Below are 24,752 nucleotides of genomic sequence, written 5' to 3'. Positions count from 1 at the left end.
CCCCGTGCCCCACGACCCTAGGTGCCCTGTGTTCCCGCGGCTTCCAGCGCGCCCCCCGAAGTACGGACGCCGGACTGCGCGGGTCCAGCCAGCTGACGCATTTGAAACTGCCAGGAACCTCGGCCGGCCGGGCACGCGCCCAACGCCCGGGAGCGCGCCTCGTGCACGCGCGCCCCACCGCGTGACCCGCGCCGGCCAACCTGCGCGCGGGGATTTGGGGGCAAAGCGCGGCCCCGCGAGCAGCTGCGGCGGGAGAGCGGCGGGCCGAGAGCGTGAGTCGCCCGCTCGGCGCTGTCTACTGCCCCGCCGCCCGCCGCCCGCCGCGTGCAGCCATGTCCGAGGAGAAGCCCAAGGTAAGGGCCGGCGGGCGCCGGCCGGGCCCCGGACTCGGCCCCCCCGCCCGCGCCGCCCCCGTGCCCCGGACCCCGCCGCCCTCCGCCGCCGGCCTCCGGGGCCCAGGCCCAGCAGCGCCGGCAGGCCTCCCCGCCTTCCTTCCCCACTCCCCTCTCCACCCCCAGCCCCTCCTCCCCGCACGGCCCGGCTCCGCTAGTCTCCCCTCCCCCGCAGTCCCGCCCTCCGCCCAGGCCCCGCCCCCGGGGCCGCCCCGCCCTCGAGCTCCGCCCCTGCCCGGGCCCCGCCCCTCGGCTCCCTCCGCCCAGACTCCTCCTCCGCGGTCCGAGCTCCACCCCTCCGGTGGGCCGAGTCCCGAAGAGCGGGCGCCTCTAGCCCGGCCCCCCTGGCTGCGACCCTCTCCCTCCGCTGACATCGCAACCCCGTCCCCAGTCCCTCTCTGGGACCGCCTCTCCCCAGGACCTCTTCCCTCGCCGGGACCCACCCCCACTACGCCTCTTACGCGGGGACCCACGGTCCGGGCCGGCCTGGGCCCTACTGTCCCGCGTGCGCGGGGCCCCCTCCTCAGTCCTCACTGCGGAGCGCCGAGAGGGCGCAGGCTGGGCAGGGGCTCTGAGAGGCCGGACCTGTCTGGACGCATTGCCGCCCCCAGGGTGTGCGCCCACCTCCCGTCGCTGTCACCCGGTGTGCGCCACGCCCTGCGCACCGGGCTCTGCGGCGCGCGCTCCGCACGCTGGTGCCCTGGACAGCAGTCCTCGCGAAGGCCCGCGGTTGTGCTAACTAGTCTTAAAAACAGGTTTCTGGAGCTCTTCGTCTGCACTCTTGGGGTCTGTCTTTTTGAAGTGGACCATCTGCTGCGCATTGCTTTGCGTGCAGGCTCCCGCCGACCCCGCTGATGCTGGAGGTTGAGCTGAAGTTGGGGCCCCTGGTCACGGAGCCCCTCCCTGGTCGGGATCACACGGTGGGGCTCCGGTGGAAGCTGCCCTCTCCTGTGAGAAAAAGCCACCCTCCAGGAGCGTCCTCCCTCCAGGTGCAGTTGGAATTGCCTTTGCTTTTTTCACACTTGGGGAGGCCAGATGTAAATGCCCTTTCTTTATGATTTCTAGGTGGCCTCCTCTTACTGTAGTTTATAGGCAACGAGATACACACAGTACCATCCCTTCAGTGTGTTTAAACTTAACTCTCCCACGTGGTCAACGTCCAAGGCCCAATTCAGTAGAATCAACTTGTTTTAACTACTCTCAAGGCAACTGGATGGATGGGCCTCATGCCCCACCAGTGCCCACTGTGCCTGCTGGGCACTGCCCCCTACCTGGAGCCACGCCTTCCTCTGGGCCTGGAGAGGAGAGGGTAGGAGGTACACTCCCAGGCCATCTTGGCAGAAAGAAAACCTTGTGGATCAGTTGGGAAAGACAGTTTGCCTCCCCTCGAGAGCACAGGCAGGGGACTGACAGCGTGAACTGTGGTTCTGGTGTTTAGGCTCCCCTCCCCGCCCCTCCTCTCTTCTAAGTTCCTTTGTTTGTTAGGGATTCTCCAGGGGTCTGGGCCAGGCCGTGTGCTCTTGGTGTCTTTCTCTGCCTGGTCTGCCCTCTTTCTGTTTGTTTTGTGTTCTGGCCCCAGTGTCCCTTTGTTTTGAACACACCCATATTGTTTCATCAAAAAAGCAAATGCATCCTCTATCCACGTGCGAAAGAATGAAGTTGGACCTTTTTTAACGCCGTATGCAAAAATTAAGTCAAGATCGTTCGAGGACTTAAACGTAAGACCTAAAACAATAAAACTTTTAGGAGAAAACATAGGACGGAAGCTCCATGACATTGGACTTGGTGATGATTTCTCGGATATGACACCAAAGGCACAGGTAACATGAAAAAAATAAACTAGACTCATGAAAATTAAAAAATTTTGTACATCAAAAGACACTGAACAAAGTAAAAAGCCAACCCACAGAAGGGGAGAAGACATTTTCAAATCACTATCAACCAAAAAGAGAACTGCAGGAGGCTGCAGATAAGAAAAGAGTTTATTTGGGGTGTTAAGAATTGCAGCTTGGGAGACACAGATTTGGGTAAAACCGAAAGAGCTTTCCGAGGAAGAGAAAGAATCAGGGGCTTTATAATAAAGGCGAAAGCCACGAGGCTGAGTTCTGACGCAAGAAAGGAAATATTTGTCCTTAAGGGATGGCTGTCACGAGTTGTTTTAGGGTCTGGGTCCCACAGGTATCTTGAGTTTCTGGCAGGTGTCCTGGATGCCTTCATCAGGACAGGACGTGGTCACAGGGTCAGATTCCGTCCGGGCTGAGAGGAGCATAAGGTCCGTCCTCAGTGGCCTCCTGGCTCTGTTTGAGAGGCTCTCTGAGCAACACTGACTCCATTTTGATTTTCCTTCCACATCGTATGTCTGATAAAGGATCAGTATCCAGAATATATAGAGAACTCCTAAAGCTCAACAGCAAGAAACAAGCAACCTGATGCAGAAATGAGCAAAAAAACTTGGATAGACATTTCTCCGAAGAAGACATACCAATGGCCAAGAAGCCCATGCAAAGATGCTCAACATCACTGATTATCAGGCAAATGCAAGTCAAAACTACAGTGAGATATCACCTCACCCATTAGGATTGCTGCTTCCAAAAAACAGAAGAGAAAACAAGTGTTGGCGAGGAGAAGTTGCAATTGGTGGTGGGAATGTAGAGTGGTGCAGCTGCTGTGGAAGAGAGTATGGGAATTCCTCAAAAAGTTAAAAGTAGAATTACCATATGATCCAGAAACTCTGCTTCTGGATATAGACCCAAAATGATTGAACACAGGGCCTCAAAGAGATATTTGTGCACCCATGTTCATAGCAGCATTACTGACAATAGCTAAAATTGTGGAAGAACCCAAGTGTCAGTTGGTCCATGGATGAATGGACAAGCACAACTTGGTCTGTGCATACAATAGCATATTATTCAGGCCTGAAAAGGAAGGAAATCCTTTTAGGATTTCCTAAACACATGCTGCAACAGGGATGAACCTTGAAGACATTATGCTGAGTGACACAAGCCAGTCACAAAAGGACAAATACTGTGTGATTCCACTTACAGGAGGTCCCTGGGGGAGTCAGATTCATAGGGGCAGAAGAGCAGTGGGGGCCAGGGGCTGGAGGGGGAGGAGTTAGTGTTCAGTGGGGACAGAGTTTCGGCTTTACAAGATGAAAAGAGTTGTAGAGGTGGATGGTGGCAATGGTTGTATTTTATACTACTGAACTGTACGCTTGGAAATGGTTAAGGTGGTAAATTTTATGTGCATTTTAACACGATGAATAAATGGAAAAGAAATCTTATCTGCAAATGCAAGGTGGTATCCCGGATTGGATCCTGGAACAGAAAAGGGTGTTAGTGGAAAACCTGGTGAAATACAAAAGGGCTCGCAGTTCCGTTGTCAGCGGCGGGCCAGTGTCGCTTTCTTGGCTGTGATGGGCTCTGCAGTACGTGAGATGTTAACAGGGGCGGGGCTGGTTAGGAGTGCACTGTGCCTCGGTATTGCAACTTTTCTGGAAATGTAAGATTATTCCAAAATAAAACGTTTATTTGAAAAACATGGAAAAGCAACTGCATCCTCGGTCTCTGGGGAGTGATCATGGGGCCCCAGCTCCATCAGAGGAGGCTCCTTGCCGGAGTCTCGCCTCCTGGGGTCACTTCTCGGGCCAGCCCGAGCTCACCTACTGGGGTCTCCAGGGGCCAGAGTGCTGAGTGGCCTCCTTCCTCTCCCCCTCCGTGAGGCAGGGAGGCGTGAGGCAGGGAAATGGCGGCAGGGAGTGGGTTCCTGGGGGAGGAAGGGGAAGAAGCAGAGAAGGAGCAGAGAGCCCGCGGCGGCCGGACCTGCCGGAGCCTCAGGAGGAGGACGAGAGCATGTGGCTGGACAGCGTACAGACCCGCTTTGGTCTCCATCCAAACTCGTCTGCAGATTGACTCAGGGGTCAGCTTCATCATTTTGTTAAAAAGTAAACAACTCCCGTCTCCCCCAGCGGTGCTCTCAGGCCGAGCCTCTGCTCTGAACACGAGCTTCTTGCATCAACTTCCAGTAGTTTCCAGGGGCCAGAGACCCCCGCTACGGGATCATGTCAGGATAGAATATGGCGGGGACCCCGTCCAGGTGGCACTGGTGGCACAGAACGGACTTGAGGGTGGCCCTCCCTAGTGGCGAGCAGGGAAGCTGTGGGCCATCTGCACCCCAAGCCACTCGCACCCCGCTTTCCCGGCTGGAAACATCTGTCGTTGGGTCTCATTCATCCGCGTGCGTAAGTATAAATCACCTGTGCGTACGTGTGGTTCCTAGTCTCATGAGAGCGATCTTAGAGCAAAGATGGATTTTCTCTCCATTGTTTTCTGGATCTACTGAGCAGGCTTTCCCCCTTGAATTGACAGTCTGTGGAAACACTAGATTGGCAGGGCATTTCCTGACCCAGCAAGTAGAAGTGAAAAGTAAGTTCTGTGTAGAAATCAAGCAATCACACGAGTGACCCAATTGCTGGGGAATTTTAAGAAGTAGCTTGGTTTTCATGACTTCAAAAAAGGCCAGCAGCCACGCAAACACTTTGCCTTTAAAGTGGTGTTTGTGGGGCGACGGGCTGGAGGCCGAGATTCACGTCTCTTTGCAGGAGGGAGTGAAGACGGAGAACGGCCACATCAACCTGAAGGTGGCGGGGCAGGACGGCTCCGTCGTCCAGTTCAAGATCAAGAGGCACACGCCGCTCAGCAAGCTGATGAAGGCCTACTGCGAGCGCCAGGTGCGGGGAGGGGCCCCGGAGCGCGCGCGCCTGTGTGTGTCTCTGTGTGTGCACACCTCCCCGGAGGCGCTCCCCTCCGCCTGGCCCCTCCAGGCTGGCCGGTCACTCCCTCTTCAGCCACCCGGTCTTCCCCGGTCAGGGGTGGATGTCTGGTGATGTCCTCGTGGCGCTGCTGGGATCGGAGTGGCGGCTTCGCCTGGGATTCCATCCCTCCACCTCTGTGTCTGTGGAGCCACTGCCCTCGACACAGTTCAGTTTCCAGACGATGCTTGATTCTTGCCCTTGGTTTACTACATTTCAAAATAAGGAGCCCGTGCTCGTATGTCCTCCCACGGTGACCAGAGAGACTGACCGCGCGGAGTGTGGAGTGTGTGTTACGTGTGCGTGTGACTGTGCTCTTGGGCCCCTCGGTCCCCTTGTGCTCTCTGATGCTCCTGCCCCGTCTCTCCCCCTGAGCCTGTCCTTTCAGGTGAGGCAGCTTTTCTCAGGATACTTCGGAAATACTGGACCTTTGTTAGTTTCCGTTCTTGGCTTTGATAAATCCTTGCCTTGGGCTTTCTGTTGTTATTATTACAAACACCCTAAAACAGCTCCACGCCTAACTCTTCTTCTCCCCACTTTTCAGAGCTTGCTCCTCGGAGGAGATCACTTTCAACTCCAACTTTTTTTTTCACTTTTCTTTGGTAAATATGCTTGCACTTCTATTTCTTCACGTTCTTTGATTTTGGAGATTTTTTTTCGCCTGTGAAGGGTGGGTCTTCGGCTCTGGCCTACCATCCACACATCCACCGCCCGCGCTTGCACACAGCTCCTTCCCTGGACTCCAGCCCATCGCTCTGGAATCTCCTGCTTCTGTCCTGACTGGGGCAGCGCCAGCCCTGAGCCACACAGCGGCCTGTGAAGATTTCTGGCTCTTGTCTGAGTCCTGTTTCTCCTGGTCTGGTGGTGGTTGTGTGTGTCATTTTCTGGGGGCCCCTTGTTAATTTATGCCCTGAATTTCCCATCGTGCTGCACCGTCCGCCACGTTCCTGGGCCTTTTGCTTTCCCATGGTCCCTCCCAGGGCCCCTCCCTCCCTGCCCCACCTGGACTGCTGCTCAGCCATCATCCCAGAGCCTCCTCCTGTGTATTTTCTGGATTAATCTTCTGCCCCTGTTTTGATGGAGCATATCTTCCAGTATCTTGCGCAGAAAGGGTATGAAAACTACTGCACGTCGGAAAGTGATTTGCTTTATAAACCTTCACAATTGAATGTTTGAGTGCACGTAGGTTGCAGTTCATTTTCTTTTCTTGGAGCTATTGCATCATTTTCGTCTAGTTTCCAACGCTGGTGTGGAAAGTTCAATGGCATTCTCATTCTCTCTCCTCTGTTTGCGGCTTGGTTTATCTCTGATAGCTTTTGGGACCTTGTTTGCGTGCTTTGAGGCAGTGTTACCATTGACTCTTCTGGGCACATTCTGGGCCTTTTCGGTCTAGAAACTCATTTTAGTTCAGGAACTAGACCTTCTGTTAGTTCTTTGGTAATTTGTGTCCCTCTTCACTGGAATTCCCATCCGGCTTGCAGTTACCTGCTCCAGGTGTGTTCAGCTGGATTATTTCCTCCCATCGTGCATTGGGTTTTGTTGCTATTGGCCTCTGTTCTGGGAGGTTTTCTCAACTTCATGTTCCCACTTTTTATGGACGGTCTTGTTTCTGTCATGATTTCTGATTTTTAAAAGTTCTCGTTCTGTGCTTCCCTGGTGGCGCAGTGGTTGAGAGTCCGCCTGCCGATGCAGGGGACACGGGTTCGTGCCCCGGTCCGGGAATATCCCATGTGCCGCGGAGCAGCTGGGCCCATGAGCCATGGCCACTGAGCCTGCGCGTCCGGAGCCTGTGCTCCGCAACGGGAGAGGCCACAGCAGAGAGAGGCCCGCGTACCGCAAAAAAAAAAAAAAAAAAAAATTCTTGTTCTTTCCCGTTTTCTGAGGCTCCTTTTTCCCCAGGGGAACTTTCTGTTGTTTTCTATCTCCCTAAGAGCTTCAGGTGTGTGTATGCATCTGTGCACGTGCGTGTGCACGCGCGGCTGTGTCTCTGCACGTCTTTGCGTGCGTGCGTGTGTGCGCACGCGTCCCGGCGAGCTCTGATCCTTCCTCCCCGTGCCCTCCTCGTCCCTTTCTTTCTTCTTTGCTTTGACTCCTCACACATTGGTCTTTCCTTAACTGTCCTCTCTCCCTGGGTGACGGCTCGTATTTAAGCACGAAGCACTAAAAAGCTGGTGGAAAGCTGTACACCTGGTGTGTGGACGGGGCCCGCATGTTGTCGCGGGGCGGCCTGCCCGGGTGGGTGTTCTGTGGGGGTCCCAGTGTTGCAATCTGTGAGTCTTTAAGTCTCCCCGGAGTGGCCCTCAGGCTCCCGCCTGTGCCCTGGGAGCGCGGCGGCCGGGAGGAGCAGCTCGGCGGGGCGCCGGGTGTACTGGGCGTCACTCGCCTGCCTCCGCCGGCCACCTGTCACTGCCCCGTTTGTGCCTGTGTCCCCAGCCCAGGGCTCTGAGTCCACCTCTCCAGAACGGGGACCTTCTGCCCGTGGGAGGGACAGTGCCCGACCTTGGGGTTGGGGGCCCTGCTTTGGGAGTCGGATATGGACTTTCCATCAGTCATCCCACATCAGCTGCATCGCTGCCTCTTACACCTGTGTGCCCGGCCCCTGCCCCTCTCGGGGCTCTTGTCCGCCCCCCTGCCCCCCAGCGCACCGCATCCTGACCTTGGGGTCTAGGGTCCACAGCCCTGTAGCTTCCAGCCTGGAGGTGATGCCCTTTGTCTGCTGGCCTGGCCCCTCTCCTGTTTTCTTTGTCCTTGTTTATGCCTTTTCTTGTTTCTTTATGTCACATCAGTAGGTTTCAGGAGGGAGCAGAGACGGGTGTTTTAATCCTGTCTGTCCTGAAGAACTGGCTGTGCCCCCGACCACGTCCAGCTGTTCCCTCAGGAGGCAGAAGGGCCGCTTCCCAGCTTCAGGCAGGCTGCTCATCACATGCCTCAGGGTCGCCTGACCTGTTTCTGAGAATTGTTTAAAGGGGAGCAAGTGATGGTGCCAAAGGTGTTGAAATTCTGCTCGGCACCTGGAGGGAAGCGAGAGGGATGGATGAGGGTGAAGCCCCAGGAGCTAGAAGGTGCTAGAACGGCAATGTCTGAAAGGTTGTTCTGGGTGCATCGCATGAACTAGGCTGCAGCCCCACTGGCGAGGCTTCATAGTCAACTGCGTCCTAAATCCGTATATTCAGAAATCTGGTGTTTCCACATAAATGTGTGATTCTTTTTTTTTTTTTTCTTTGCGGTACGCGGGCCTCTCACTGTTGGGGACCCTCCCGCTGCGGAGCACAGGACCCAGACGCGCAGGCCCAGCGGCCATGGCTCACGGGCCCAGCTGCTCCGTGGCATGTGGGATCTTCCCGGACCGGGGCACGAACCCGCGTCCCCTGCATCGGCAGGCGGACTCTCAACCACTGAGCCACCAGGGAAGCCCCAAATGTGTGATTCTTTTTGAATTAATGTGTTAGCTGAAAATGTGTAATGATGATTGGTTTTTCTTTTCAGGGCTTGTCAATGAGACAGATTCGATTCAGGTTTGATGGACAACCAATTAATGAAACAGACACCCCAGCACAGGTAGGAAAGCCGCCCTGTCTATACCTGAGGGCTTCTTCCGATCTGCCTTTCATAACTTCCATTTGGAATACTTGCATTTGAGAGGCACCGATTGCTTCTCACATAGAAAGAATACCTTACATTTTCTTTCTGTTTTTTTTTTTTTTTGCCACACCAAGTGGCTTGCGGGATCCTAGTTCCCCAAACCTGGGCCCTCGGTAGTGGAAATGCAGAGTCCTAACCACTGGACCACCAGGGAATACCCACCTTACCTTTTATTTTCTTTATTTATCAAAAAAAATTGTTTTTCTGGCTGTGCTCTGTGGCATGTGGGGTCTCATTTCCCCGAGCAGGGATCGAACCTGTGTCCCCTGCAGTGGAAGCGTGGAGTCCTAACCACTCGACCTCCAGGGAAGTCCCTACATTTTCTTAATGGCTTTCATTATTAGATCATTTGACTTTGTAATTTCGAGGTTCAGTTTTTGAATGAGGAAGATGTCCTTTGTCAGCCTCTTCTGTGTTGGGAGAGGGACCAGGAGGGTTGGGTGCCTGGCGGAGGTGGTCCAGAGACAGGGACGAGGCCTGGGCCTGCCCATGCCCGCCGCCGTCTGCAGGCTCCAGGTGAGCCGGGCACGTGCGGTCACCACCCACTTGTAGCCTGGATACTGGGTCTGCAACGTTAGCCGGTTTGTACTTTTCAGTAAAACTTTATAGAGACTTGTTTATTTGTAACAGGACTTAGTGTTTCTATCGGGTCAAGTCCCTAATGTTGACCGTTCCTTTGTTAGGGGAAGCTTGGGGAGTAAGCGGGCTTGTTGGAAATCCACAGCTCAGCCTCTGTCCCCGGGTGCCCACCGACGGCAGGCTCGGGGCTCAGGCACCTCAGGGTGGTGTCCCTGGCGTGGGCGGGGGCAGCTCCAAGACCCTGGTGCTCAGCGGGGTGGGACCCCTCCCTGTGACGTGAGGGTACCCACTGCCCCCTCTGTGCCTGCAGCTGGAGATGGAGGACGAAGACACCATCGACGTGTTCCAGCAGCAGACGGGGGGGTCCGGGGCGGCCAGCTGCCTCTGGGGTGCGGCCCCTCGAGCCACCGTCCCCTCGTGTCACTGCGCTCGTGTTCGCTATTGAACAGTGAAGGCGTGACCATGCCCGCACCAGGGAGGCTCAGACACCGAGGACATTCCCCAGAAGGACCTTGCTCTCTGATGTACTTCAGTGCGGCCGCGGGGATGTCCACGGCTTCCCCCGGCCCATCACCCCGGTACCTCTGTTTGGGTAAAATGCATGGCGAGGGGTTTTGGTTTTGTTTTTACTTTCATTTTTGTTTTTCCTCCCTCCTATGACATTTCCCCCAAACCTGTGGCCCGAGTGCCCACTTTCCGTCTAGGTGGGGCTCTTACCCCAGGTACTGGCCCCTACCCATTCCAGTCATGTAGAGAACTCACGTCACTGCTCTGGGAGTGTTTCCGTGGGGTGAGTTTTGGGGACACAGTCGGGATGGGAGACAAACTTTCACTTATCTTACTGGCACAGGTCTTTTTAATGCTAAATATTACAAGTGTGAGCTTTGTCAGAATATAGTAAAGTTGAAGGGAAAATACTGGAATGTTTCTTAAAAGGTAAGAAGTTCTTCAGTAACGTGGCCCCGCGTGGGGCCTGGGGCCCAGGACCCATCGCCACCCATGGCCAGTGATGCTGTTCAGGGGCAGTGAAAGTTGGCTTTTCCCCTTTTCCTTAACAGAGAAAAAAGTAATTCCCACACGTCTCACCTGGTAATAGTGCCGGGGCCTCAGATTTCTTCTAGTATTTGCTTCTGATGAATGACAGTCTGTATATAAAAAAGGAAGATTGAGTATTGCTGATTTTGCAATTAACGTTTTTGTGTAAGAGAGCTGCTTCAAAGTGTGGTTACGAGTGAAAGACGGCTCCGGGGTCTCCCCATGGACTGTGCTCTGCTCCTCAAGTTGGTATGGAGTTTACGTGTTACATGTGATTTCAGTTCTGTGAAGCATTTGGGGTCTGTCCTGGTTAAACTCCGATAGTTGTCCTGTTGCCCTTGTGTGTGGACCCACTGCCGCCGGATGGCCCGGCATTGCTTGTTCGGGTCGCCTGGGCAGCGCGGCCACCGTGCTCTCTTGTCTGGCTGGCATCTCGCTGAAGATGTCTGCTTTTCCTTTGTATTTTGCTCTTCGGGCGCGGGTGGGATGTCTGCTGGCTCTGCTGTGTTTATTCCCGTTGGTACGTTATTTGTCGTCCTTTACTACTGTCGACAGTAAATAGAGTTTGGTATTCTGTCTCTCGGCTTGTATCCAGCACTGCGTACGGAGCTTGGGCGTTGTGTCATGTTCAGTATTTGCAGCGACCCTCCAGCGAGGCCACTCAGACTTTGATCTAAAGGCCGGTTCACCGCTGCCCCCCTTCCTGCGCCCGCGCAGGCTTCCCAGGCGGGTGGCGTCTCCTGCCGAGGACACCCCCTCACCCTCAGAACTCTCCTCTGTCCTCCCCTGGGTGTCCTGGGTGGAGGGTCGCCGTTACTCTGGGCTTCTCGATATTTCTGGTGTTTGAGTATAAGACTTTTCCTTGGTGCAGTTGACAAGCTACTCACTCATCGCTTTGAAACGGAAGCGCGTTGGCACTAATTTGAGAACTTCCCTGCGTGCCACGCTGTGACAGCACCAGGGTGCATCAGGTGAGGCAAGCGCAAGTTGAAAGGTCAAGGGCAGCCGGGTAGTGGAGCACTTGATTCACTTACAGCAGCGGCAGGAGGTGAAGGCGCAGCACAGCGACTGGGTCGTGTGCCAGGTGCCGCGGCGGGTGGCGAAGCCCGACAGGGCAGCCCCTGCACTTGTGCCGAGAGGGACACGCCGGGGTGCCTTAGGTTAGGAGCAGCGCTGTATCCTTGGGAGCTTAGAACAATGCTGCCTGACCGAAGAGCAGGCAACGTCCTGGAGGTTGTCTTTTATCTTAGAAATGTGTGCAGATTGTGCATTCGGAATAATCTGTTGATATCGATGTTTTTAAAATATTGTTACCCAAACCCAACTCCCAGAAGCTTTGGGTTAAATTGATGCTTCAGTAGGAGACAGGCCCTATTGATGCTGTTGTTGGTGCCCTGGGTCCCAGCCGGCACCTTCTCAGTTCCGGTACCGCAAGTCCCATGTCCCAGGACCCCTCAGTTCCAGGCACACGGGCGATGCCAGCCTGGCTGTGCTGCACAGCACAGGTGGGGAAGCCTGTGTTAATACTGGCTCTGCCACGAGACACAGGTTCCATGGAAAGGAACTGCAAAAAGCAGATCCTTCTTGTACCTCAGAACTTCAGTTCCCAAAGAAACTAGTTTATTCTGAACTTGCTGGCCTGTCCAGTGGACCAAAGCCTCTAGGTATTGATATCACACACCTGCTACTCAGAACCCTGGGGATACCAGGACCGACTGACCGAGCAGAGAGTTGCCAGATTGAGTGAATAAAATACAGGGTGCCCAGTTACACTTGGATCTCAGAGAAGACGTGTGGAGGGGGCCTGCTTCCCTGAAGGGGAGGCCGTCCCACCAGCCAGTGAGGTGAGAGCCTTCTGTTACGTTGAGCACCTCATATTTTGGGTTTTTGTCACTTGAAACTAATCGTGGTACAAGCTGTGAATACACACACTGCTCTCCAACAGGAAAATGATGTGACAAAGACAGCAGTGACACAGACGTGGACGCAGCTAAGAACATACCCAGCATCTGACAGGTGCTGTTGTCTGAGCGTCATAATGTTGATGACGATGCTTTTCATCACCCACACTTCCTTTAGGTGACCGAGTGGAGTTTTCCTTTAGTCTCCATGGGAACCACACCCTCTGACCCCTGACCGGCTTGGGGGGATGGGGTGTGGTTTGATTGCAGAGAGGGCAACTACTTGAACAGGTGAAGCGCATGAGTATTTGTGCAAATCCATTACTCTTTGGAACTGTCTAAAAGTACTGTGTTGTTTTTATAAATCACCATGGTCATTTGAAAAGACAGTGTCAGACTGAATTCTTGTGACACCTCTGCCGCAAAATATGCACCATTGTGAGGTTTGTGCGAATTGTTTAATTTTATTCAACTCGACAGATACCTCCTGCCACGTCCAGGTACTGAGGCTGCATCCAGGAACACACGAGAAGAGAACACCCTGCCCTCATGGGACATGTTTCTGGTTACGGGAGACAGATGAGTTGTGTACTGCGCTAAAAAATTATACAGGACATTACATAGAAATTCTATAGAGGAGTACGTTGGATATGTGTTGTGAAGATAAAAACTTTGCTTTTTTAAAAGATGTATATATCCTTGCCACAAAGCACTAAATGTGCTGACTTTCTCTGAAGTAAGAATGGGGTTCTAAGAGGCATAAATAAATAGATCAACAGATAGATCAGTGGGCCAGTCAGTAGAACCACCATGAATGTTACGAAAAAAAGACTCGCCAGTCTAGTTATCCGATGCACATTACTCAGTGGAGAAGCCAGAGCAGCAGCGGGGGCGGGGGGGGGCGCGGTGTATGGCCCCTTGCTGGCCTCCTGAAGCAGTGGCCTGGGGGACTGCCAAGGGGGCCGTGGGGAAGTCTGGACCCGCTGCCTCTGGGAGCTGCTGGTCAGCAGGCTGGCGGTTGGGAGGGGAGCCCATCCACACCTGGGGTGAGGGAGGGGTCTGGCCGCTGCTCTGCTCCCACCTCGAGCTCCCAAAGCTCCTCTCTTGGCCGAGTGGAATCCAGAACCACACCGACACGGCATAAAACCGCCACAATCGCCAATCTCACTTTTTCAAACCTAAAGCGGTGTGAGGGTAGCCACCGGGGCACCAAATGTGTTCCGCGTGGGTTCTCGCTCTGACTGCAGCTGGGCCTGAAAGTCGCCTCCTCTGAACTGCACGGGTGACAGCGAGGGAGCCCCGACACCGTCCACGGTGTACCTTCAGCAAATAGTCTGAACGACATCTGCTCATCCGGCCCTTGAGTGGCCAGCCCTGCCCACCGCCCCCCTCGTCCGCCCTCCCCGCCGTCTCCATCCTCTGTCCACGATCCCCCATCCCCGTCCCCGCCGTCGGGGCCGCCCTGAGGCCACGAGGACGGAACAGGCGGTTCACACACACTCTGCGGGCGCTCGCTGCTCCGGGATCTTCTGCAGAGTTCCCTACCGGAATCCGGATCCCCGGAAGCGGCGTTGATCCCACAAAGCGGCTTAGGGCCCCGCCCCGCGCCGCCCCGCCCACCGCGCCCCGCCCCGCCCCGCGCACGCGCCTCGCGTCCCGGAAGGGCTCCTGTGCCCCCGCGGCGACCCGGAAGCGGCCTTGGCGTCGGGCGGGAGGGAGGAGCGCTGAGGAGGCGAGGCCGACGGCGCAGCTGTTGCCCGGAAGATGGCGGGGACGGCGCTCAAGAGGCTGATGGCCGAGTACAAACGTGAGTTCAGGGCCGCGCGCCGCCCCTCGGCCCCCCGCCGGGCCCCGCGACCCCGCCCGCACGCTGCTGGCGGCCGCCCCGACGTCCGGGTGCGGGGCGTGGACTCGGTCCGCCGCCGAGCCCGGCCCGTCTGTGCGCCGTCGGGGCGCGTTTCGTGCGGTCGCTGGCGGCCGCCCGCGACCCCGGGCGGGGAGAAGCCGTCGCGGCGCTGGTCTGGGGACCCTGGGCTCCGGCTCTGCCAGTAACCGGAGGGCTCCCCGACCCAGCCTCGCGGACGCCGGCGGGCCGGGCGGAGGGACAGCTCACCGGCCTAGTGAGAAGTTGCGGGAAGCGTCCTAGGAGGGTAATCGCGTACTGATGAGGCGGAGGCGAAAGGTCAGATTTGGGTTTTCTCTTTAACGAGGGAACAGGGTTTTGGGACAATGCCACCTGCCATTCTTCCCGGGTAGCGTTGCAAGAGCCTCCTTCGTGCTTTCTTAGCCCGCAGAATTTTCTGATGTTTGGGGAAAGCAAAGGGAGAAGCGGGAAGCGTGTTCTCCCTTTTACAGCGGAGGCTCCCTTGGAGGAGTCGCTGTGAGAAGCCGGGGATGGATGCCGTTGTGTTTGCTGGGCGCAAGGTGGGAGGGAGCCTGCTGGGGGTTCACACCTGCCTCTGCTTGTTAGTTGTGGACCTTGACCTCGGACGTCGCCCTCAGCCTTTCCCCGTCTGTGAAGAGGGTGCTTAGCCAGGTACCTGACAGCTGGCTGTCCGCAGCGTGAGCTGTTCCTGTTGTCATTACACTGAGGACACTTTCCGAAGAAACTTGAACGTAAACTAAAATAACGAATGTCGTAAAGCTGACTGGTAAATACGCACGCAGCTGAGTTTCCTAAACCATCTTGGCGGCCCTGCGCAGGGGGTGTCAGTGTTTGGCTAGAGCAAACCGCAGAGTTGCAAATGCAGGCTCGTTAAAATAAATGGTTAGATAACACTAGATAACCATCTAGTGTTCTCTAAAGTAAGAATGTATATTTAGAGGAGACTTTGGGGGGGCAGAGTGGGGGGACAGATGGTTCCCCCTGAACAGCGGGTTGGAGATGGGGGCCGTTGCCTCTGTCTCCTCATGGGAAACCTGGCTGGGGGTCAGATGTCTGGGAACACGTGCCATTTCCTGCCATCCTGGTCTGTGTCGCTGCATCTGTTTTAGTTTATTTGGCCCTGTTTCTAGACTGCCAGCAGGTACTGTTTTCTCATTTCTGTAGAGAAGGACTCTGTTAAACCCCTGCATGGGGAATTTAGGTGGCTGCTTCAGCCCAGTCTTTGCATTGTTGAGCTTGTATTTCCTAATATTTTCCCCTTTTCTGTGCTTACAAAAAGTCCCATCCAGTATCTCAACCATGTTGTCAATTTGTAGTAATAAAACGTAAACAGCAGTTGACTTCCAAAGCTGTATCGCAGAAGTGTATCACGTGTGTTTTTATGTGTAAATACACGACATTTTGGAGTGTGTCGCAGACAGAGCTCTACAGGTGTCTCCCTAAGTCTCCCGTCCCCCGGTTACTCAGTCACACACTGACCTGGGCACCGTGTGAAGGGACTTTGGAGATGTTGTTTACAGGTAACTAACGAGCTGACATTAAGATGGGGAGAGTGTCCTGGGTTATGGAGGTGGAACCCCATAGTCACGTGAGGCCCCCAGTTGGGAGAGGAGACAGGAGAGGGGAGGCAGGAGACCCAGAGCAGGAGGAGGACCCCCTGCCGTGGCTGGGCCAGGAGCTGAGGACCACGGTGGCTTCTAGAATCTGCGAATGACCCCGGCTGACAGCGGTGAGGGCCCTGGAGGCTCGGTCCTGCAGCCGCAGGGAGCAGGGTTCTGCCAGCCCTCTGAACGGACTTGGGGTGGCAGCCTTGTGAGACTCTCGGCAGAGAACCAAGTGGCCTGTGCGGTGCCCAGGCTCTGACACACAGAAACCGCGAGATCATCAGTGGGTGCGGTTTTCAGCCACTGAGTTCGTGGTCATCGTCACATCAGCCGTAGAAAATGACTCCAGTGTGTTGCTGGGGACGGGGGTTGTTGATGCGGTATCTTAGGAACATGATAAAATCCCACTTAGTGATTCTTGTCTTTTGTGTCTTAGCATCTGGTTTGCCCTCCTACCACATTTTAAGGTGGCACATCCAGTAGAAAGGTAGGCTTCACAGAAGCAACTTCTGTGCGGAATGGGTTTAGGTAGATTTGGGTGGGGTTCAGGCCCCCTGTCTTGTATTTGGAATAGTCACAGAGCTGCAGAAACTCAGAGGTGGTAGAACCTTGGATATGATTCCGTTCAGGCCCCTAATTTTACAAATTTATAGGAAATTGAATAACAGACAAAATGATTTGCTCAGGTTCTTATAACCAGAAAAAAAGAAAGATGGGAAAAGAAACAAGGTGTCTTAAACCGATATCTTTTCTCGATGTTTCATCTTCGTGCATCGTCTAGCCTTTTCTAGGAGTGTCAGAGATGGACTTAGGTATTAGTTTGCCAGGGCTCCCATAACAGAGTAGCACGAGCTAGGGGCTTAACACAACAGAAGTGTATCCTCTCACAGCTCTGGAGGCCGGAAGTCCCAAATCAAGGTGTCGGCAGGGCCAAGCTCCCTGCACAGGCTCTAGGAAGGGTCCTTCCTTGCCTGTGCCAGCTTCTGGGCGTTGCTGGCAGCCCACGGTGCTCCTTGGCTAGTGGTAGCGGAACTCCCGCCTCTGCCCCTGTCTTCCCGTGGTCGTCTTCCCTCTTATGAAGACACCAGTCACTGGTTTAGGCTCATCCTAATCCAGCGTGATCTCATTTTAACTTGATTACATCTGCACAGCCCCCGTTTCCAAATAAGGTTACTTTCACGGGTTCTGGGGGACGCTGCTCAACCCAGTACGGTGTCTGGTAGGAACCCCAAACTTACACGTGTGGCGCTGAGCCGCGGTGCTCCTGCACTGTTGTTGTCCCACAGCCTTACCTGTCTCAGTGGCGGCCTTATTCTTCCAGCTGTTTGCGCTCAAAACCTTAGATTGGTCTTTCGAGGACTCACCTTCTTCTGTATCCAAGTGTAACCTGTTGACCTGCCTTTCGACTTTATTCATTTATCCGGAGTCCAGTGCTGGCTCAGGCCACTCACCTCCGGCCTGCGTAACTGCAGCCCAGTCCTGACGGCGGTCTGCTTCTCTCTTGCCCCGCTTGGCTCTGTTCTCAGCACAGCAAAGTCAGATCGGGTCGCTCTGTCCAGAAGCCCTTGCAGTGACTTCTCAGGCTCTGTGTGCTCTGGCCCTTCCCTCGCCTCTGACCTCACTGACGCCTGCGCCCCGGCGCGCCTCCCAGCCCCACTTGGTGGCTGCAGCAGCGAGCGCACTCCTCTTGGGGTGTGGGCCCTTCCTTGCCCTGCCCCCCTGGAGACGCCTTCCCTGAACCACCAGACTCAGCCTGTCCTTCCCATTACGTCATCCTTCCCTGTCATTAACCCGTTTTAGCTTTTTAAAGCATCCGTTATTGTGAAGTATGTTACGTATGTAAAGGATATAAAAGGTGTACTTTCAGGTGAAATAGTGAAATGAACACCTGTACCTGTGACACGAGCTTAAGAAGTAGGGCGTTAGCAGGAACTGAGCAGTCTGCTTTGTGCTGCTTCCCACCCCCACCAGGAGTTACCACCACCGAATTTTGTGTGACTTGTTCTTTTCTTTTTCTTTATGGTTCTGTCACTTAATATCCTCCTACACAACATTTACTTTTGCCTGTGTTTGTACTTAGTGGAAATAGGGTTGCACAGTATGTATTCTGCAGATTGAATCTTTGCTCAGCACTCTTTCTGCAATTCATTTACGTTGAAACATACAGCGGTGTCTGTTTTCACTGCTGCATAGTATTTCATTTTATGAATAAGCCACGATTTGTCCTTTACTGCCGGGCATGTAGGTTATTTCCAGCCTTTGCTTATTGTACAGATTGGTTGCTGTGGACATTTCTGGTGCCTGTGCACAGTGTGACGCAGCCCTGGAGCGCTCGCGGGTCGGCCTTTTGGATGATGCTTCCCTGTGTGCGTGTTCCGCGTGCATCGCTGTGGGTGTTCACCGACACCTTGGTGTTGTGCGGGGTCTGTTTCCTCCCACCCGGTGGGTGTGATGTGGTTCCTTGTGGTTTTAGTTTGTAGATCATGACTAATGAATGAAGGTGAGCATCCTGTCATGTTTTCCCTTTGTGAAATGTCCGTATCTTTTCCCAGATTTCCGTAGTGTGGTTTCTTTTTCTTACTGATTTGTAGGAGTTCTTTATAAATTCCCTGTCCCTTTTTATATTCCTGATCCTTCGTTGGTTATATGTGTTACAAGTATTTTATCCCAGTTGGTGCTTTGTCTTTTCAACCTTTGTGGTGTCTTTATTTCTAGCCACCCTTTTAAAAACAGTTTTATTGAGGTATAATTGACATACAGTAAGCTGATGTGTTTAAGCGTACATCTGATGAGTTTGGATGTACGTGCACACACCTGTGAAGCCATTGCCACAGTCAGCATGCTGAGTAACCACCGCCCCCCGGTCTCCTCCTGCCTCTTTGTAATCTGGCTTGGCCTTCTCTCTCCTGCGCCCCCAGGTCCCAGGCAATGACTGGTCTGCCTCCGGTCACTCCTGTAGTTGTTTTGTCCTTTCTCTGTCAGAGGCCCTTCACTCGGCCTAACCATGTTGCAGTCCATCCAGGTTGTTGCTTGGGTCCGTAGGCCCTTCAGGACCACAGCTTGCTGCCGCATTCACCGTTGGTGGACCTTTGGATTGTTTCCAGTTCTTGGCTATTACAAATAAACGTGCTGTGAACGTTTGGGTTAGGGTTAGGGTTGAACCTTTCTTTCCGTGGACATGTGCTTTTGTTTCTTTTGAGTAAATTCCTGGGTCATATGTGAGGTGTGTGTTTAATTTTTAAGAAGTAGCCAAACTGTTTTCCCAAGTGGTTGTACCATTTTACATCCCCACCAGCAGTGTATCAAGAGTTCCACTTCCTTGCTGACACTTGGTATAGTCAGTTTTAAAGTTTTTAGTCATTCTGTTGGGTGTGTAGTGACATGTCATTGTGGTTTTAGTTTTATGTTTTTCTATGCCATCCATATATCTTTTCTGATGATGTGTCTTGAATCTTTTCCTCAGTTTTTTTGTTTTTTTGTCTTTGTTTTTTGCGGTACGTGGGCCTCTCACTGTTGTGGCCTCTCCCGTTGCGGAGCACAGGCTCCGGACGCGCAGGCTCAGCGGCCATGGCTCACGGGCCCAGCCGCTCCACGGCACGTGGGATCTTCCCGGACCGGGGCACGAACCCGTGTCCCCTGCATCGGCAGGTGGACTCTCAACCGCTGCGCCACCAGGGGAGCCCTTTTCCTCAATTTTTAATCGAGTTTACTCTTTCCTTATTAAGCTGTAAAGCTTCTTTATATAATGCAGGTAGGGACGTTTTGTTGGATATTTTGTAAATATTTTCACTTAGACTGTAGCTTGCCTTTTAAAAAGTTGTGGTAAGAAACACATACTGTTGTCCTGTTGCCATCTGAAGTGTACAGTGCAGTGTTATGAGCTGTGTGCATGTGGTTGTGTGGCAGGGCTCTGCAGCTCCTTCACTAGGCTGGACGGAAAGGCTCTGTCCCTTGAACGACAGCTCCTGTGGTTTGCCTTGTAATTTTCATAACGTTGCCTTTAAAAGAGCAAAGGTTTTAAAATTTTCAGTGACATCCAATTGATTGACTTTTAAAACATTTCTTGCTTTCTGTGTTGCCTAACATAAGATCACTAAGGTTTTTTCTCCTATGATTTCTTTATACTCTCAGCTCTTACGTTTCAATCTGTGATCCACGTCAAGTAAAGTTTTGTATGTGGTATGAGATAAAGGTCAAGGTTTATTTGCAGATGATTTGCAAATGGCCATCCAGTTGTTTGGGCACTGTATTAGTTTGCTTGGGCTGCTGTAACAAAGTACCACAGGCTAAGGAGCTTAAACCACAGAAATTATTTCCTTGCAGTCAGAGATCCAGTTGCAGCAGGGCTGGTCCCTCCTGAAGCCTCTCTCCTGGGCGTGTAGACAGCCACCCGCTCTGTGTGTCCTCACAGCATTTGTCCCTCTGTCCATGTCTGTGCCCTGATCTCCTTCTTATAAGGACATCTGTTAGACTGGATTAGGGCCCACCCCGATGACCTCATTTAATTACTTCTTTTTTAAAGACCCTAGTTATACACTCTTCTGCACTTTTTGTCATTTACTATGTCCTGGAGTTCATTCTGTACTAGGACACAGAGGTGTTCAACATTCCCTTTTACAGCCGCAGAGTGTCCCATCAGTAGACGTATCATAATTTGACTGGTCCCCTATTGATAGACATTTGGGTTGTTTCCAGTTTGTTTTTTGCTATTACAGAAAGTCCTGAAATGAATAACTTTACGCATGTGTCTTTTCTTGCCGAGGGATGGATTCTGAGAAGTAGGACTACTGGTCAGAGTTTATATTTACATTTTATTTTGCATGGTGTCTATTTTTAAAGCCACTATTTATTTAAAGCAGTGTTTTTATTAACCAATTAACATTCTCAAGGAATCAGTGGCAAAGAATGGTCATTGGAAATTTCTCTGATATTGTTAAGATTTTGTTTCTCTTTTTGAAGTTGTTTTTATCATTAAACATGAAACTATATGGTTGTGGGTGTGTGTTTTAAAATCAAAAAACAAAATAAGGAAACAATGTAATCCAGAAACATTCCCTCCGTCTGGAGAACTCGGTTGCTGTAATTCTTTGCTGACCAGTAGATGCCGCTGTTGACCAAGGATGCAGGTGGGCAGGCTGCTGGAGGTGGCAGTTGTGACCCTGAAAGGAGGGTGTCATGGTGGGGAGTTCCCAGGGGATCTCTGCAAAGGAGAAATAAGGCCAGCTCTTTTTGGTGTAAGCTCCTCCTCGAGGCTCCAGGTGCCCCGCTCCCTTTCCCACCGACGTTCTATCCTCCGCCCCTCTTTAGCACTTTGCAATTCATTCGCCCTAATCTGGCGCGGGGCTTTTTCTTACAGAAGATGAGAAGTGCTGGGGATGCCGTGTGCCGTGGGACTGTAGTAAATAACTCTGTGTTGTGTGTTTGACAGTTGTTAAGAGAGTGGGTCTTAAGAGTTCTCAGCACGAGATCTGTGGTGACGGACGTCAGCTAGACGCGTTGTGCTGATCATTTCACAACAGATACAATTACGGAATCGCTTTGTTGTCCACCTGAAATTAATATAATGTTCCGTGTCAGTTATACCTCAGTTAAAAAAGAGCCCACCTTCAGTGCCCCCTGCCCAGCAGGCCTTTCCTGACCGCCTGGCCACAGCTTGCTGTCACTTCACCGTGTGCTTCACTGCGCTCATCACTATCTGAAACACTCTGTGTTTATATGTCTCCGTGTTCACTGCCTGTCTTCCGCCACTAGAACTGAAGCTCGCTGGAGGCAGGACCTTGTCTGTCTCATTCACCACGACACCCCCACTGCCTGGAATAGCTTTGCAGAGAGGAAGTGTAATTGATATTTGTTAGTTGATATGTGATTAGTGGTTGGCTACTTCTGGTCATATTGGCCAAGTGTGGGTGCTCAAGCCATTGCCCTGTGGCTTGTCTAGCTCCTCAGAGCTTCAGATATCTCCATGAAGCAAGCGTAAAGAGAAAAATACCACCTGGAATTGAGTGATTCTGTGATTAGAATTGTAACTATAACATTATATAGGGGCTTCCCTGGTGGCGCAGTGGTTAAGAATCCGCCTGCCAATGCAGGGGACATGGGTTCGAGCCCTGGTCCAGAAGATCCCACATGCTGCGGGGCAACTAAGCCCGAGCGCCACAGCTACTGAGCCCGCGTGCCTAGAGCCCGTGCTCTGCAACGGGCGAGGCCACCGCAATGAGAAGCCCACGCACCACAACAAAGAGTAGCCCCTGCTCGCTGCCCAGCACAGCCAAAAATAAATAAACAAATCAAAACAAAACAAAACAAAAAAACATTATATAGCAAAATAGAGACACATGACCAACCTTTTTTTTTTTTTTTTTCACATGACCAACTTTTAAACCACCAGTCAGAACAATATTTTCATGACAATGGAGAAATACTTAGATTGTCCTTTGTCTTACAAGATTTAGATTCATCGAGACTCTTCAGCAGTGGTACTGGCGAATTCTCCTCCTTACTCTTGCTTAAGCTAGTATCCTTGGTCAGAGCCCATTCTCTGTCCGTTTTGGGAGAGTTGCCCCATGTTACAATATAAAACTCCTTAATCACATCCAGTGACATTTCACCTGCTATTTCCCCATGTTTTTCCAGAAGTTGACACATACGGGGATTGTTGTAATTTGTTTTAAGTTGCTCTGCATATTGGTTGCTACCTAGATTCTGAAGCTAGTCTTCTAAGTCATGACATCAACAGTAAAAAAAAAAAAAAATTCTTTGACATGTCTCTTGGTGCACATGTGCACATATATCTGAGAGTTTGCACTCTGGAGAGGAATTTCTAGGTCATCGGAGGTGAGAGCACCCTCATTTTCAAAGTGGTTGTACCAGTTCACACTCCTTCCGCATTCTATTTCTGTGGCTCCTTTTCTTCGTGGACACTTCGTAGGGTCAGCCCTCTCAGCTGTGGTCACTGGGTGATTCTGGTTGGGATAGTACTCTGACTGTGGGCTTGGTTTGCATTTCCCCCCAATTAACGAGGCTGAACACCTTGTCTTAGGTTTATTGGCCACTTAGATGTGTGTGTGTGTGTGTGTGTGTGTGTGTGTGTGTGAAGTGCCTGTTCAAGGCTTGCACAGCAAGGTTGAACACCTTGTCTTAGGTTTATTGGCCACTTAGGGGTGTGTGTGTGTGTGTGTGTGTGTGTGTGTGTGTGTGTGTGTGTGTGTGTGTGTGTGTGTGTGAAGTGCCTGTTCAGGGCTTGCTTGTGCTTGATTTTCTTTTGGGTTGTTTATATGTTTGTATTGATTTGTAAGGCATTCTTTCGAAGTTCAGATAGTAGCTCTTCGTTGGCTATATCTGTTACAGATGTCTTCTTCCTCTCCGGGGCTAACCTTTTCATTCTCTTAGAGGTGGGTTTTATTTTGTTTTTTGGTTTTTTTTTTAGGATAATGAAGCTATTTTAGTATTATTTAAAATAAGAACAAGCTTTAAACTGTATAAAGTGGGCAATAGGGGAGAAGCACGGCTTCCTGAGAAGGGTCCTCCGGGAAGGGTCTCCTCGGGGGAAAAGGCAGGAAGGGTGGGTGGGCAGGAGGGAGTGCAGGCCTGGACGTCAGCGGTGCTTCCTCGGGGCGGGCTCTGCAGGTAGGAGAGGTGGCTCTGGGGCTTGGCAGCCCCTGGCTGGAGTGGAGGGAGCTGGCCTGGCGGTCGGTGCCAGTGACTCAGGCAGGGGTAGAGCAGGGGTCAGCTGGGTTAAAAGAACTGTGCGTTCGAGTGTCAGGAGGAGGTGGTGGCCGGGCCTTGCCTCTCAGGACTCAAGGGGGACGTCAGGCTGCAGGAGGCCCACGCCCAGGAGTGCCGACCCACTCCCGTCTCTCCAGCGAGGCTCTGCGACTGTGCCCTGGGCGGGGGGTGGCCTTGCCTTGTCTTTTTTGAATGTTAAAAACAAAAATATCTTTTGAGGTCAGACTTTGTTTGTTTTTTTTTTTTCTTTGGCTGCGCTGCTGGGCTTGCAGATTTCGGCCGAGGGATGGAACCCGTGCCTGCCTCCCTCCCTCCCCCGAGACTGCCAGGGAATTCCCAGAAGTTCTTAATTTTAGTGCTGTTAATTTTATCAGTCTTTTCCTTTATGATTCGTGCTTTTTGGTTATTAACTTTACAGTAAGTTCTGTTTAAGAAGTCTTTACACTAAGAGCATGAAGAGATTCTTCTGCATTATTTTCTAGGAGACTTATTGTTTTATATTTCATAAAAAATATTAATTTGGGGCGGTCAGTTTTATTGAGATAAAATTTACATACTATAAAATGTGTCAATTTCAAATATACCATTTTTTTCAATTAGTTTATTTTTGGCTGCGTTGGGTCTTTGTTGCTGTGCCCGGGCTTTCTCTAGTTGCGGCGAGCAGGGGCTACTCTTTGTTGCAGTGCGTGGGCTTCTCATTGCGGTGGCTTCTCTTATTGCGGAGCACGGGCTGTAGGCGCATGGGCTTCAGTAGTTGTGGCACATGGGCTCAGTAGTTGTGGCTCATAGGCTCTAGAGCACAGGCTCAGTAGTTGTGGTGCACGGGCTTAGTTGCTCCACGGCATGGGCTCTTCCCGGACCAGGGCTCAAACCTGTGTCCCCTGCATTGGCAGGTGGATTCTTAACCACTGCGCCACCAGGGAAGTCCCAAGTATACCATTCTTTGAGCTTTGGCACGTGTATGCTGTGTATAGTCGTCAACACAATCGTGGCGGACTGTTTCCATTGCCCTGGAAAGTTCCCTTGTGACTGGCCCCTGGGGTCTGGCAATGTTGGATTTGCTTTCTATTACTATAGCTTGCTTCTTTTAGGATTTGGTATAAATAGACGCAGTGTGTAGCCTCTGTGTCAGGTTCTTTCACTCAGCGCAGTGCTTTGAGAGTCACCCTTGTTGTCACG

General features: G+C 52.5%; 2 protein-coding genes across 5 annotated transcripts in view; both read left to right on the top strand.

Annotated features, from left to right (window-relative positions):
- Positions 1 to 218: 218 nt before the first annotated feature.
- Positions 219 to 13,026, top strand: SUMO3 (small ubiquitin like modifier 3). Of its 4 annotated transcripts, none has more exons than XM_060151078.1 (5): positions 251 to 353; positions 1,148 to 1,381; positions 4,993 to 5,121; positions 8,689 to 8,760; positions 12,840 to 13,026. In XM_060151078.1, exons 2-5 carry the CDS (start codon positions 1,247 to 1,249, stop codon positions 12,864 to 12,866), a joined length of 363 nt encoding a protein of 120 aa, XP_060007061.1. In that variant the 5' UTR covers positions 251 to 353; positions 1,148 to 1,246; the 3' UTR covers positions 12,867 to 13,026. The 4 variants fall into 4 exon arrangements, with proteins under 4 accessions (XP_060007062.1, XP_060007061.1, XP_060007059.1 ...); XM_060151076.1 differs by lacking the exon at positions 12,840 to 13,026 and adding an exon at positions 9,734 to 12,744; XM_060151079.1 differs by lacking the exons at positions 1,148 to 1,381; positions 12,840 to 13,026 and adding an exon at positions 9,734 to 12,744 and having other exon boundaries at positions 219 to 353.
- Positions 13,027 to 14,046: 1,020 nt separating this feature from the next.
- UBE2G2 (ubiquitin conjugating enzyme E2 G2) overlaps positions 14,047 to 24,752 on the top strand; it is a 28,690-nt gene continuing 17,984 nt past the window's right edge. Inside the window, exon 1 of the mRNA XM_060151092.1 lies at positions 14,047 to 14,166. Coding sequence (XP_060007075.1) covers positions 14,124 to 14,166 — 43 coding nt within the window. The 5' untranslated portion in view covers positions 14,047 to 14,123. The remainder of the gene's footprint in view (positions 14,167 to 24,752) is intronic.

Source organism: Lagenorhynchus albirostris, chromosome 5, assembly GCF_949774975.1.
Source record: "Lagenorhynchus albirostris chromosome 5, mLagAlb1.1, whole genome shotgun sequence".
NCBI lineage: Eukaryota > Metazoa > Chordata > Mammalia > Artiodactyla > Delphinidae > Lagenorhynchus > Lagenorhynchus albirostris.
This window is presented reverse-complemented; position numbering and strand designations above follow the sequence as displayed.

Excerpts from the sequence above, each read along its gene's own strand:
- SUMO3 (XM_060151076.1), top strand. The coding sequence starts at position 1,247 with ATGCTGGAGGTTGAGCTGAAGTTGGGGCCCCTGGTCACGGAGCCCCTC. Across the intron at positions 5,122-8,688 it reads AGGCCTACTGCGAGCGCCAG|GGCTTGTCAATGAGACAGAT; the intron begins GTGCGGGGAGGG and ends TTTTCTTTTCAG. Across the intron at positions 8,761-9,733 it reads AAACAGACACCCCAGCACAG|CTGGAGATGGAGGACGAAGA; the intron begins GTAGGAAAGCCG and ends CTGTGCCTGCAG.